The sequence below is a fragment of the Pelobates fuscus genome, chromosome 2 (genome assembly GCF_036172605.1).
Source record: "Pelobates fuscus isolate aPelFus1 chromosome 2, aPelFus1.pri, whole genome shotgun sequence".
Taxonomy (NCBI): Eukaryota; Metazoa; Chordata; class Amphibia; order Anura; family Pelobatidae; genus Pelobates; species Pelobates fuscus.
In genome coordinates, this window is record NC_086318.1 from 352,427,467 (window position 1) to 352,441,932 (window position 14,466).

General features: G+C 39.8%; 1 protein-coding gene across 1 annotated transcript in view; it reads right to left on the reverse strand.

The window, feature by feature from the left end:
* THUMPD2 (THUMP domain containing 2) overlaps positions 1-14,466 on the reverse strand; it is an 80,442-nt gene that overhangs the window by 7,045 nt on the left and 58,931 nt on the right. Inside the window, exons 5-7 of the mRNA XM_063443638.1 lie at positions 4,789-4,841; positions 4,184-4,271; positions 3,429-3,500 (exon numbers count right to left, since the gene is read on the reverse strand). Of these exons, the coding sequence (XP_063299708.1) occupies positions 3,429-3,500; positions 4,184-4,271; positions 4,789-4,841 (213 nt within the window). The remainder of the gene's footprint in view (positions 1-3,428; positions 3,501-4,183; positions 4,272-4,788; positions 4,842-14,466) is intronic.

A 14,466-nucleotide genomic window follows, 5' to 3' on the forward strand; every position in this document is an offset into this window, starting at 1 on the left:
ATTTGCTCTAGTTGTGGTCTTTCTCCACCCACTGAGTCCTCTAATTTTTGCTAACCTAGGCCTCGATTTAATATTTTTCGACAAACTTTTGAAAAGATTTTTTTCAAAAATAGATCATATCAAAAAATAAAACAATTTTCAAAAACAAAGTCATTTTAAAATTTTATTAAAAAATGTTAAATAATTTCAAAAAACTATCCAAACATATATTTAATCAAGACCCAAATCATTTTCCCTGACTTCCCCATTTCTGTTTTCCATTCCTCACATCTTTCTCCAACCCGTGTCTTCAAGTTTCTTCCCTCATGTGATGACCAACCTGGACATGTCTATCACAAAATTGTAAAGGACATATATGGATATGGCCAAGTACTGGAGGTAGTCTGAGGTACACAGAAGGTGGACTTCGTTCAGTGTAATAGTTGTTGTGCATTTGTTTCACGCATTGCTTTTGGGAGGTTTGGATGTTGTCTAATCTGTAGACAGTTCTCTATATTGCAGCAGGAGATTGTATTTTTGAAGTCTGAGATTTGTAAATGATCTGTTAAACAAACTCAGGCTGGGACTGTTGCAAATCCACTGCCGCAGGGATGTCCTAGGAATGGCTGATCTAGAATCTGGTAGACTTGGAGATGTGGACAAAAGGCATACTGCACAGTCTGTGTTTTCACATCATTCATTTTCTGCACTATCAGATTATAGTGGTGTTACGGAGACAGGCTCAGGCACAGAGTGTGTGGAACCATCATCCTCTATGCCTAAGGTGAGCAAGAGTGCAGCCAATGACAAAAAGGACAAGGTGAGGCCTCATAGAAAGCAGTTGTTGTTGGGGGTTCTATCTTAAGAGGTGTGGAGTTGGACAATAGTGGCTTTGTGAGATGTCTTCCTGGAGCTACTGCTCACAGAGACAGGAGACGTATTTGTAATATTGTGAAGCAAGCAGAGCAGGAAGGGGAATTAGATGTACTCGTCCATCTTGGGACAAATGATTTGGCTTATAATGAGGTTTCTGAGGTAAAGGAAGTGTTTTGTGTTCTTGCCAATGATATACGGCAGGTTGTGTCCACACTGTCATTCTCTGAAGTTCTGCCTGTGCATAACACTCAGAACGATAGGTGGATGTGTATTAGGGACTTTAATTTGTGGCTTGGTGAGTGGTGTTGGGAGCAAGGATTTGGCTTTGTTTCTCATGGTAGCTCTATTTGGAATACAAATTAACTGTACAAAAAAGATGGTTTGGAAAATGGAACAAATGTTCTCAGCGAGCAGTTCAGAGGTTTTGCTAGAAAGTATTTAAACTAGGAGGGGGGACAAAAGGGTGATAAAACATCAATCCAATTGACCCCCAAAGTAAGGACAGAAAGTAACTGTAGCAAATGTGTGTTAAAAAATGATAAGTTTAGAGTCATGTCTACAAATGATCACGGTTTAGGGAATAAGATTCATCAACTTGTGTCAATAATGGCAACTGAGAATGTAGATTTAGTGGCAGTTACTGAGACATGGTATAATGAGAAGAATTACCAGGATATAGCAATACTAGGGTACTCTTTATATAGAAAAGACAGAGAAGGCAAGAAAGGGGGAGGGGTGGCCCTGTATGTGAAGGATAGCATAAAATCTAAGCTAACAAAAGTTAGTGAGACGAACATGGAGTCCATTTGGGTTATGTTAGAATTTGTAAATCACACAGTAACTTGTGTAAGTGTGATTTACAGGCCCCCTGGACAAATAGAATAGTTAGATAATCTACTAGTTGAGGAAATAGCTAAAATGACAATGAAGGGCAAAGTTATTATCATGGGTGACTAATCTTCTGGATGTGAACTGGAAAACCAAAACAGCTGCTTGTGCCAGGAGCACACATATGCTAAACTCCCAACTTGGATTGTCTCTAAAACAAGTCACTGAGGAACCAACTCGTAAGGAGGACATACTAGATTTAGTGTTAAAAAATTGAGATTTAGTATGAGATATTACTGTAGGTGAAAGTTTAGGATCTAGTGATCACCAGTCAGTGTGGTCACACCACACAAAAACAAAAGTTTTAGATTTTAGAAAAACAGACTTTTCTAAAATTAGAATATGCGTAACGGAGTCCTTATCAGACTGAGCAGTTTAAATGGAGTTCAGGAGAAATGGGATAATTTAAAAGTTGCACTACTGAAAGCAACAGAGTTGGTTGTATAGGGAGAGGCATTAGCAGTAGAAAGAGAGGAATGTGCATGCCATTGTACAGAACACTGGTGAGACCTCACTTGGAGTATTGTATTCAGTACTGGAGACCATATCTTCAGAAGGATATTGATACTTTGTAAAGAGTTCAGAGAAGGGCTACTAAACTGGTTTGTGGATTGTAGGATACAACTTACCAGGAAAGGTTAAAAGGATCTTAAAGACCACTATAGGCACCCACACCACTTCAGCTTAATGAAGTGGTCTGGGTGCCAGGTCCATCTAGGATTAACCCTTTCTGCTGTAAACATAGCAGTTTCAGAGAAACTGCTATGTTTACCTATGGGTTAATCCAGCCTCTAGTGGCTGTCTCAGTGACAGCAGCTAGAGGCGCTTCCGCGCTTCTCACTGTGATTTTCTCTCTTTCTGAGTACTGAAGGAAAGGAAACCAGTTAAAGGGGAAGGTGTCTCCTGATGCACACCAATACGCTTGAGATTTGTGCGAGTCCTTCACTTGGCTCTATATTTGTGAGTTTGTTTTTTGTATTTAAGAATTTGTGTATTATTCCTTGATATACTTCACTATTGTATCTTCTCCTATTTTCTGTTCCATGTTTATCTCCGTTTGAGATTTAAATACCCCTGGGTGTAGGGGTAAGTACAAATTTAGCGCTCCACTTCAGGGAGTCCCATTAAGTGGATTGGTTTTTAACCACCCCCTTCTTGATTCTCCCATCTTGATTACATATTGGGAGGACCCTATTTAGCCTTGACTTGCAGAGAGTCCCAGTAAGGAAGCATTTCCCAAGTAAGTGGATTAATCTCATAAGAGCAAGCATTAGGCTGCTACTAGGATAGGACCTGCCGAATATGGGGTACTTTGACGTAGTTGGGAGGCTAACTAAACCCCCATCATTTTTTGCCTAGGTGAGGTGTTTTTAAATTAAACTATTACAATCTCTAAGATTTGAAATCATTGTTTAGTGAATAAGCGAGTGCGCTGGATTCTGTATTTTGTGTATATATATATATATATATATATATATATACATATATATACACACACACACACCCCAACACAGAGTGTCTGTTTTCATATATGTAACCCTATCAAGAGAAAGATTAATGCAAATCTTAAAAAGTACAAATTTACATTAACAGTGGACTTAAAATTAAATTTAATTATGCAAAATATATATTCAACAAATTGAACTTTTGATATTTTAAGTCAATAAAAACCCTTATTAACATACAGGCCACTCCTTTGCAGCTTCCAACAATATTGTTCCAACACCACACATAGGATCAAGGACAACAGTTTTGGCCTGTAAGATAAGACAAAATGGCATGTCAACAAGAATAATACAATATTATTTTAAAACCCCTAGTATAACCTCAATGCAAAGGAAGACTTGAGGAAACGTACAAATAAATGTATCCTCTCTTTATTTCCCTTTGCTGTGTTCCACAGTTCTCGCCAATCCATTCTTCTCTGTTTTTCTTATATACTCTTCCCACATGCAGACTCACCAACCCACAAAGCATACTCTAGTATTTGTGCATGTTTTTGCACTGGCAATTGATATACGAGACCTGTGTTTGATCAGTAAAGCTGAACATTTACCCATTAACCTAAAAAGGAAACTCTTGTGGCAGTATGGTACCTTTGAAAATAGAGGACAACCAACTAAGAGCAAAATGTGAACAAATGGTTCTGGGTACAACTATAATTCCACTCACAAGATTATAGTCATACAATGCATAAAAACAAATAGCAGCCTGCAAACTCTGATTCTTCCTAGTTAGAAATTTAACCAGGGTCCATACTTTAAATAAAGTCTTCTCTTCCTCCACTACTATTTCCTGCACTCTCTTTATCTTAGCCCTTTAAAACTACTTAGGGGTGTTATTTAGTACCTTCATATATTTTTTTTTTGTATACATCACAGAGAGAAAATATACTAAAATAAATATACTAGCTGCATGCCCTAGAATATATTCCACTTACACTGATTTCAGCAAGTGTCACCATGGCCCATGCAGTTGTAGATCGCAGACCTGTACTCTGAATATATGCTCTATTTGCCAAAGGCTGCCTAAAGAACAATGATAATGAAGAATGCATGGTTAAATTATACATTTATACTTCCTTTTTGGAAGGTGTAGAGGTAAGATAGATAGATAGATAGTGTAAGAGAATCCTGGCAAGGGGGCAAAACGTTAATCAACACAGTAACCCTTTAAGATTTGAACTTGTATAGAAGATATAATAAATATATATATATAAAAAATAAATAATAATAATAATAATAAAAAAAAAAGTTTCCCTTATGGCCTCATAGAGGGTTAGGATGGGCATAGAACTGCAGACATTTTCATAAAGATATTGTAGCTGTAATGAAATGGACAGATGAAGACACTGGAAATAAACTTGCACCCTACCCAATGAGAAGGACTAGTTATGGTTCTTAGAATGTAATTTTCAATGGACACTCTGGAGTTAGAGTTGCAAGAATGTATCTAAACATTTATAGGTACATTGAAAGCAATATCCATTTTGAAGCGTTCTTTTAAATAAACAGAAAATAAAACAAACAGAATAACATCAATTACCTCATTATTGGAAATCCCACCACTGAATAAAGGTCATTGAGATGCACAAATACCTATTAGATAAAATACAGTGAGAAGTAAATGAAAGTAGCATTTAAACACATAAATGTAAATATTTTCACACACACACACACACACACACAAACAACAACAACAAAAAAAGTATTTTTATTGAATTATGGTCTTTTTTCCTCCACATTCAAATTAATTTGCTAAACTAACAAATAAATAATTGCAGATTTCATGCCGCAAAATCAAGCTCTTAAAGGAACACTGCAGTGTTAGCAATGCAAACCTGTATTTCTAAAGCTATAGTGTCCCTTTTCCTAGATCAGGGGTAGGCAACCTACGGCACTAGTGCCATGCACGGCACTCAAGGCGACTTTGCACGGCACTCAGGGCTGCTAGAGCCAAACAGGCTCTGGCTATCAGGAGTCCCAGTGAAACTTCAGATATCTGCTAATACGAAGAGGTGGTAAAGGACAATCCTCAATTTATGCATTGCGGCACATGGAGGAAGTGATCTCAGATCACTTCCTCCCAGCACTTGTGAATGGGAATCCACACTGTAATAGAGCAGCACGCAGCTGCTGTTGCATCTCCTATACTTGAGCTGTACCTGGCCTGCCTGGTCCCCACTGGAACCCAAGGAAGCCACCCACACTGCTAGATTTAGACAAAAATGCACAATAAACCCTCCCCTCATACAAATAATACGAACAGCCCATACACAAACATACACACAATCCCCACAAACGCAACACCACTAACTATCCACATACATGCACACAACCCCACATGCAGCCTCTCACATGCAATACCTAAAACAGCCCCCACCCACTACCAATCACACAATGTGACATATCCATACACACACACACACACAATGCCCCACACATACACACACTGCCAAACACACAATGTGACATATCCATCCACACACACACACAATACCCCACACAGCCCCTCACATACACACACTACCAAACACACAATGTGACATATCCATCCACACACACACACAATACCCCAAACAGCCCCTCCCATACACACACTACCAAACACACAATGTGACATATCCATCCACACACACACACAATACCCCAAACAGCCCCTCACATACACACACTACTAAACACACAATGTGACATATCCATCCATCCATCCACACACACACACACACACAATACCCCAAACAGCCCCCACACATACACACACTACCAAACACACAATGTGACATATCCATCCACACACAATTCCACAAGCAGCCCTCATACACAGCCCAAATTCATAGGTATCATACACGATACCATAAAGTACTCCTGAACATATACAATATAATAGCTCATATACGCACAAATACAACGATACAAAGCAATTACAGTAAAAATAACACAAGCAGAATACGGCAGCATACACACCTCAATTTAAAAAAAATAGGATCGGCACGCTAAGGGACATCACAATCCTATATCGGCACAGTGCTGCTAAAAGGTTGCCTACCCCTGTCCTAGATCTATATGCCCCCGTTCCTATTTGCATATAGGCATTTACCTGTACCCACACATGTAGATGACCAAAGCCATTTTTTCCCATACATGCTTATGTATATAAGTGTGGGTATCACTGAGATCGGGGACTGACTGACGATATGTGGGGTAGGGGAATATGTACTGTGAATAACATTGTCACTTTATAAATAGTACGAATGATCCCCTCAGTGATGCATGTCAGAATTATTCCGTCATGGCTGTCCCACCCTTAAGGGTTCTTAATGGCAAACATCTGTCATGCATTTTACCACCAGAGACGGTTTACCTGCTGGTAACTGGGGAACCCCAGTTATCACTTGATATATGGTGTCACACTTAGTGGTACACAGCACTGGGACCCCACTTTATAAAAGGATATATTTGCAAATAAAAATATTTGACCATGAAGATCTTAATCAAAAAAATAAAAATTGTGGTGTAATTTTGCATAAGATTTATCATATTCTAAAGTGGGTCGGTTTTCCTTTTTTTTTTATTCAAGAAAATGTTTGTTGGTACAAGCTTATGAACAGTAATGGACAATAATAGCATTAGTTTGAAAGATATATACATTAACCCCTTAAGGACACATGACATGTTTGACATGTCATGATTCCCTTTTATTCCAGAAGTTTGGTCCTTAAGGGGTTAAAAAAAGCAATATAATTGTAACTGTATAAGTATCCGAAAGGTATCACACCATGATATAGAGTTATACAAGTAAGGCAAATACACCGAAGGCATGCCAGTAAAGCGGCATTATATCATACTATAACACTAAATCTGCTCTCGCAGTAAAAACAAAAAGCAAAACAGAAATAGAACAGTAAAAGTAGCAGTTTATGCTTAGCTTGGATAATACTCAGGCTATATGACCTCTATGGGTGAGAGCAAACACATATGACCGTATACCAGTAGTTATGAGAAATAGTGCATCACTGGATACTGGATAAGTTGCTAAACATCAACTCAAGCATACAGAAGTTGGTTGTTCATTGGCAGGTATACTATAGGGAGTGTAGGAGGAATAAATAAGCTAGGATAGTATAACGTGAGAATGGAAATGGGAAGTAACCCCGGTATCTCTGGGAGTATGCAGTGTTTTCTACACGACTGTGGTTTAGTCAAGGTCAAGGTTTATTATCTCTGGGTCGTGAGCAAAGCGAGATTGAGTAATATTGACTGTATCCTGGGTGTTGTGAGTACTGAGGGGGCAGGAAAGTAGCATTACAACATTTCACATAATTAATGCCAGATTTACATGGGAGTCTATAGGAGCATGCTCGTTGATTGTCACACCTAGGTCCCATATTTGGTGACAGGTTGGCATGGGGATCGTTATGAGCAGGTGCGCTGATACAGGGTGGGTCTGTGTTCCCCAATTCATCATCACCGCTCATCGGTAGCTCATTGGCAGTGCTACAGCTAGAGGTGGGATAGGGAGATTGAGAGGTGACCCAAGGGAGGGGCATACCTATGGTCTATGGTAGCGTGGACTTCATTCCCTTCTGTGTATATTAGGGATCAGGCGGTGGGGATTGGGTTTAGAGCAGTACCGGTGGGTCTCAGAGAGAAAGGGGTGGGGGGTGGGAGAGAGAGAGAGAGAGAGAGAGAAGAGAGAAGAAAAAAAGCAGAGGGGTGGGAGATAAGGGGTGGGTTGGTGGGCGAATGTCATCGCCCCTACTCCACCACGCCTCGTAGTTCGTCCTGTGGGGTCTTAGACACACCTATCTGGTCGTCAGCCACCAAAGCCAATGAAAACAGATCTTCTGGTATGTCTGATGTCTACCTCTTGCAATCAGGATAAGTTCCTCAATGGACCGCATACACTCTAACTCTGTGGAGAGCAGCTTGAGAACTGAGCGGGGACCGACCGAAGGGCAGGCTATTTCAGCTGCTGCCCGTTCTCAGTATTCTCTTGCGACCCATTTTTTACTCTATACTCTAACTCTATTGACCCAATCGTCCATGGAGGAAGCTGCGGTCTTCATCCAATGCATTGGGATCAGGCTGCACGCTGCATTGATCAGGTATGGGGTGATTGTCTTCTTGTAAGTAGCCAGCGGTAGGGGGGTCAGGTGGAACAGATAGCTCTCCGGGAAGAGGTCAATCGAGTTATCCGTTAGTGTGGAGACTATACGGTGCACCTCCCCCCAGAGGGGGTGAATCCGGGGGCAGACTCACCAGATATGGAACAGCCTGCCAAGCCAACTGCCACATCTCCAGCACTCCGGCGCACACGAGGTGTGCATGAAGGCAAGTTTCTCAGGTGTTTTGTACCAGTGAGATATAATTTTGGATCCAGATTCTTGGTACTTCATGCTGATGGAGGTTTTATGTGTCATTGTGAAGGCATTAATCCATTGTTCTTGCGTCAAGGGGTGACCAAGGTCTCCCAATGCCTGACGAAATAGGGTAGTTGAGACTTCAATGTGTTGAGTTCAGGCGTGTGGTGGGGGTGCGGATTGGGTGCATATGATTTCAAACGTAGTAAGTGTTTGCGCTGCTGAGGGCAGATTCGGGATTTGCTAAAGCAGGCGGACTAGCTGGTGGTATCTGAAGTGTGTTAGTAGACTCGGGAGTTCGGGTATCTGTTCTGTTCTGGGATGAAGGGTATAGTTCTGTTAGTGGGATGAAGTTCCCGTTGGCTAGCACATATTGGAGCCTACAGGGTGATGGCATTCTGAGGCTGGTCATGGTTCGTGTGGAGTTGATGATGCGGAACGATGGGTTGCCAGTGATGGGGTAGAGGGGTGAGATAGGTGGCGAAAGGTTCAGCTTGTCAGATATCCTCTTCCAGATAGCCAGGGTGGCAGCTATCGTGGGGTGGCTCCTGTCTGGTCTCAACGTCTTTCATGGGGGTTGCCAGGGAAGCGTATGTAGTGGCAGTGTTGAGAAGCTATGGCGATCCAAAGCTTGTCCTTTGGTGCTAAGGACCATTCGGCGATGCGTTGTAGGTTTATAATTTGGTGATATTTGACCAGATCAGTGAGATACCCAGTCCGCCCAGTGGTTTGGGTTTCATTAGGATGTCATTTTATCCTGGCAGTCTTGTTTTGACATACATATTGTTAAAAGCCTTACATACTTGGGTGAAGGAGGTCTGGGGGACAAAGATCGGGAGCGTCTGTAGTAGATATAGGAAGTGTGGTAGTACATTCATTTTAAGAACATTCACTCTTCCGAGTCAGGTGATATGTGTTCCGGACCACTCCGCTGCAGTGAGCCATATGCCCAGATATTTGATCGCGTCTTTACACCATTGAAATGAGAATTGCGTCTTCAGGGATGCGATTAAAGTGCGGTCACAGCCCAAGTGCAATATCTCGGATTTTGTGTAATTGATTCGCAGGTTTGAGAGAGAGCTGTATTTGTTGAATTCTTGCATGATGGCCAAGAGTGAAGATTGCGGGTTCCAGACTGTGAACAGCAAGCCGTCAGGATAGGCCGATATCTTGCTTTCTCCCCACTTGCCTCCTTTGCCTTTGATGTCTGATCGCTCCTGAATCGCATGTAGAAAGGGTTCCAAGTTAAGCAAAATCAGCAAGGGCGAGAGAGGGCATCCCTGTCGGGAACCATTTCATATCATAAACGGGCTGGACAGTTTGCTGTTCACGTAGACTCGTGCCTAAGGCTTATTGTATTGAACTTCGATCCACGCTCTCATGTTCGGGCCAATTCACAGTTGTTGCAATGTCACAAACAAGAAGGTACAATCCACCCTGTCAAACGCCTTCTCCACGTCAGTGGATACCAGGAGTGAGGGGGTAGATCTTGTCTGGGCTGCGTGTATCAGGTTGATTACGTTGGTGGTGTTGTCCCTGGCTTCCCTGTTTTTTTTACAAATCCCAACTGACCTGCGTGAATCAGTTTTGGCAGGATGGGTTGGATGCGGAGTGCTAGAATCTTCGCAAAGAGTTTCAGGTCGGCGTTCAACAGGGAGATTGGCCTGTAGCTTGGGCACGTTCTGGGGTCTTTACCTTCCCCTGGCAACACTACAATGTGTGCCATTAACGCATTGGGGTCGAGGGTCCCACCATCCTTAATCACATTGAACATGCCAAGTAGGTGAGGTGCTAGTGTTTGGAAGTAGGTTTTGATAACATTTGATGGTGAAGCCATCAGGTCAGGGGCTCTTTTCGTTTTTGGCTAATTTCAAAGCCAAGGACAGCTCTTCTGCTCCCTGGAGGACCCGATTACAGCAGATCATGTCTGCATGAATCCTGGATTTAAGGTGTGTGGTTAGATACATTTTTTGGGCAGCGGTTCTGCTTGTGTCAGGGTCTCTGGTGTCTGTGTCGTGTTTGGGGAGATTGTACAGGGATTCGTAGAACAGCCGGAATTACTCAGCAATTGACTTCGGGGTGACTCAAGAGGTTCCGTTGTATTTCTGATATGAAGATTTTCTGCCTGGATTTCCTCAGGGCTTTTGCCAGTATCTTACCGCTTTTGTTACCATACTCGTAAAATGTTTTCTGTGCCTATCAGAATTGAAAGGCGATCCTTTGGGAGAGGTGTGAATTTAGGCCTGCCCTGGCTGAAACCAGTTGTTTATCATCTAGTGTGGTTTTATGATGCTATTCCAGGTCCGCTATTTTCTGTGATAGATCTGCGGTTTCCTGTGGTTTTCTTTTTTTGTATATTAAGTGTATTGTTCAGTTGACAATTATGTTTCTTTTCCACTCTTCTTCAATATGTAATGTTTTCAAGTCATTGTTGGATAAATAAAGGGATTATTTAAACCTTCTAAAAATTAATAAGGTCAAGACAAGATAAACGGTCATCCAAACGTTTTTTTTTCCTATCTCACAACTCAATATAATTATTTCATCCCCATGGGAATTAATCAAGTTAGAGAGACAGATCAATTAACTTTCTGAAGGACAGAGAACACACAATTTGTATTAGTCCCTAAACTATGTAAGACAGGACCTACTACAGGAAACAACACCCAATAAATTAGTAGAACAGCCAAGTGGATGAGATGATTTGGTGTCTCCATTCACTTTAAATCAGAGCAGGATCTACATGACTCCAATAAATGAATATGGACACAAAATGAATGCTTGCCTGTTGACAAATAAGAAAATTAGATTCCCATTTAACCCGTTATGGACCGGACTGTTCTGGCCATGTTGTACATTAGGGACCAGGGCTGTTTTAACACTTTCGTGGTGTTTGTGTTTAGGACAAGAAGGGATTTCTTTACATACCATTATTTGTATCATTTCATATAACTTACTTTAAAAAATATAATAAAATATGGTGAAAAATTGAAGAAAAAAAACAAAACCATGTTTTTTGACTTTTACTTGAAAAATCATTTACTCCTCTACAAAAACTAATGAAAAAAAGTGCTAAATAGATTCCAAATTTTCCCAAGTTTAAAAGCACCCAGTGTTGACATGCTTTTTTGCAAGTTATAGGGCTATAAGTACAAGTAGGACATTGCTGTTTCAAAATATATCTTTTTTTTAATTTATCCATAGTGACACTGTAACACGGTTATCTGTCATAAATCTCTGAATTACACCTCACATGTACATATTATTTTTTTTTTTTTTAAAGTAGACAACCCAGGGTATTCAATATGGGGTATGTCCAGTCTTTTTTAGTAGCCACACTGGGCAAAATTAGCGTTCAAAATAGTTTTTTGCATTTTTGACACACAAACAAATATGAACGTTAACTTTGGCCAGTATTTGTGACTAAGTGGCTACTAAAAAAGACTAAACATACCCCATTTGCAATACCTTTGGTTGTCTTTCTTTTGCAAATAGTATGCCATCATGGGGGTAATTCTCATTCCTGGGCTACCATATGCTCTTGTGGTAAAAGCTACAGGATGTTTAAGAAAAGCTCAGTACTCACATGGTTAAAACTACTGTGCAACTATCTAGAACCAGGGTGCATGTGTGGAATGTCAGGAACGCCCACTATTAGATAACATATGTAAGAGATACGTTTTAGTTTAATAATTGGATGTAACTATTAGACATGTGCGATTCGTTTCAGAATGTCCGAATTGGCGAATTTCGGAATTGTCGAACCAAACCGAATTGACGAATTTTGAAAGTGCCAAAGTGCTTCGGATTTCTGAAAAGTGGCAAAACAGGGGAGGGAGGGAAAATGAAGGGAATGATGACATGAATTTAACCCTAACCCTAACCCTGGTGTTGGGGTTAGGGGAAAGTTAGGGTTAGGTTAGGGGTTAGGCAATTACCGAAGTGCCTTAGTCCCAAATTTAGGAAGTGCCGAGCCGAAACAAATGTTTTGCCCATGCCCATCCCTAGTAACTATAGTAATGTGGGTGTAATTTTTGTATACGTCTGGAGTATGTCATTTGTGGTATATATTCTATGTTATCTTGTAAATGTGTGCTCAGCTGCAAAACAATAAATAGCCTTTGTTCTTCAACGACCTGTGTCTGGAGTGTCCCTGCATCATCTCTGACCCGAGAATTCTTCCACACTCTCAAAGGCAACATAACCAATCTGGCTAATTTCAATGTGAAAAAACTGAAAATCAAGCCTTATATTTGACCCTGTAGCTTTCAAAAACACTATAAAACCTGTGCAAGGGGTGGTTGGGGTAGTGTTTTACTCGGGAGACTTCACCGAACACAAATATAGGGTTTCAAAACAGTAAAATGTACCACAACAATGATATCAGTGAAAGTGCCGTTTGTGTGTGAAAAATGCAAAAACCGTCACTTTCACTGACAATATCATCGCTGTGATAGGTTTTACTGTTTTGAAACACTAATATTTGTGTTCAGCGAAGTCTCCTCAGTAAAACCGTACCCCCCATGTACAGGTTTTAGGGTGTCTTGGATAGTTACAGGGTTAAATTTAGTGCTAGCAAATTAAATTATCTGGACGTTTGGCCTGGGTTGTCAGGCAAGTCCCCCAAATTGCAATCAATACAATTACTCAATGATGTAAAAATATTACATAAATATGCACGTAGAATTTAAATATATATACATATTTGAAGTCTACGTGAATTATTTATGTAATTATGTATATAGACATAAGTATATTTCTTATTATTTATATATTTCATTCTAAGTGTATTTTGAGATATATATATATATATATATATATATCAAAATACAGTTAGAATAAAATTACATATATATATATATAAATTAAAAAAACTTTTCATTTTTACTATTTATTTTTAATTTAGATTTTTTATAATAATACATATGCAATATATATAGTTATTATATATATTTATATACATACACGCACACACGTGTGTAATTTAATTATATGTATATATTAATATAAAAATACACTTTTGAATGACAAATCATATATAAGATTATATATATATATATATATATATATATATATATATACACACACACACATATTATATATAGGGGGGGGGGGGGAAATCGGGGCACTAGAACTTCGTTTTTTCTGGCACTATAGTTTTCCTTTAAAGCCAAATTCTAGCATAAAGAATAAGGAATATGTATTCCTAACACAAGAATGTTATACTATCCAGTTATTATTGATAGTATCAGCAAATCCGTTTCAATATAAGGAATCATTGGCGTCCCGTGCGCATGCAGTACAATTGCGGTGCTGCGCTAATCAGTATCTAATCATATATATGTTTTTATGTCCTGAGGAAAGTTCACAACGGTGGACTGAAACGTCGACTATCTGACAAACCGGATTAAAAGTTTTTACTTTTGATATTGAAGTCCTTGAGTGCTAGCCTTTCATTTGGATGTTATGTTTATGTGCAGCTGAGCACCGGGCACTGGAAGGAGAGCTGGAGTGCAAAACTTCCAACGAATTGTATATATCATATATATATATATATATATATATATATATATATATATATATATATATATATATATGGAACATGGGGGGGTGGTTGCACTCACCTGAACATGCTTAAATGGGGTGCTGCTGGGGGCCATATTATACAATACACAATATCCAGCGCACTCTCCTATCTACTAAACAGCAACTTCAATGTTGACAGATTTTATTAGTTTTTAAAAGGTTTTTTTTAAAAACACCTTATCTAGGCAAAAAATAATGGGGATTTAGTTACATTATATGATCATACATTGCATAAGCCTGCCACAACGTCAATGTACCCCATCTTTGGCAGGTCC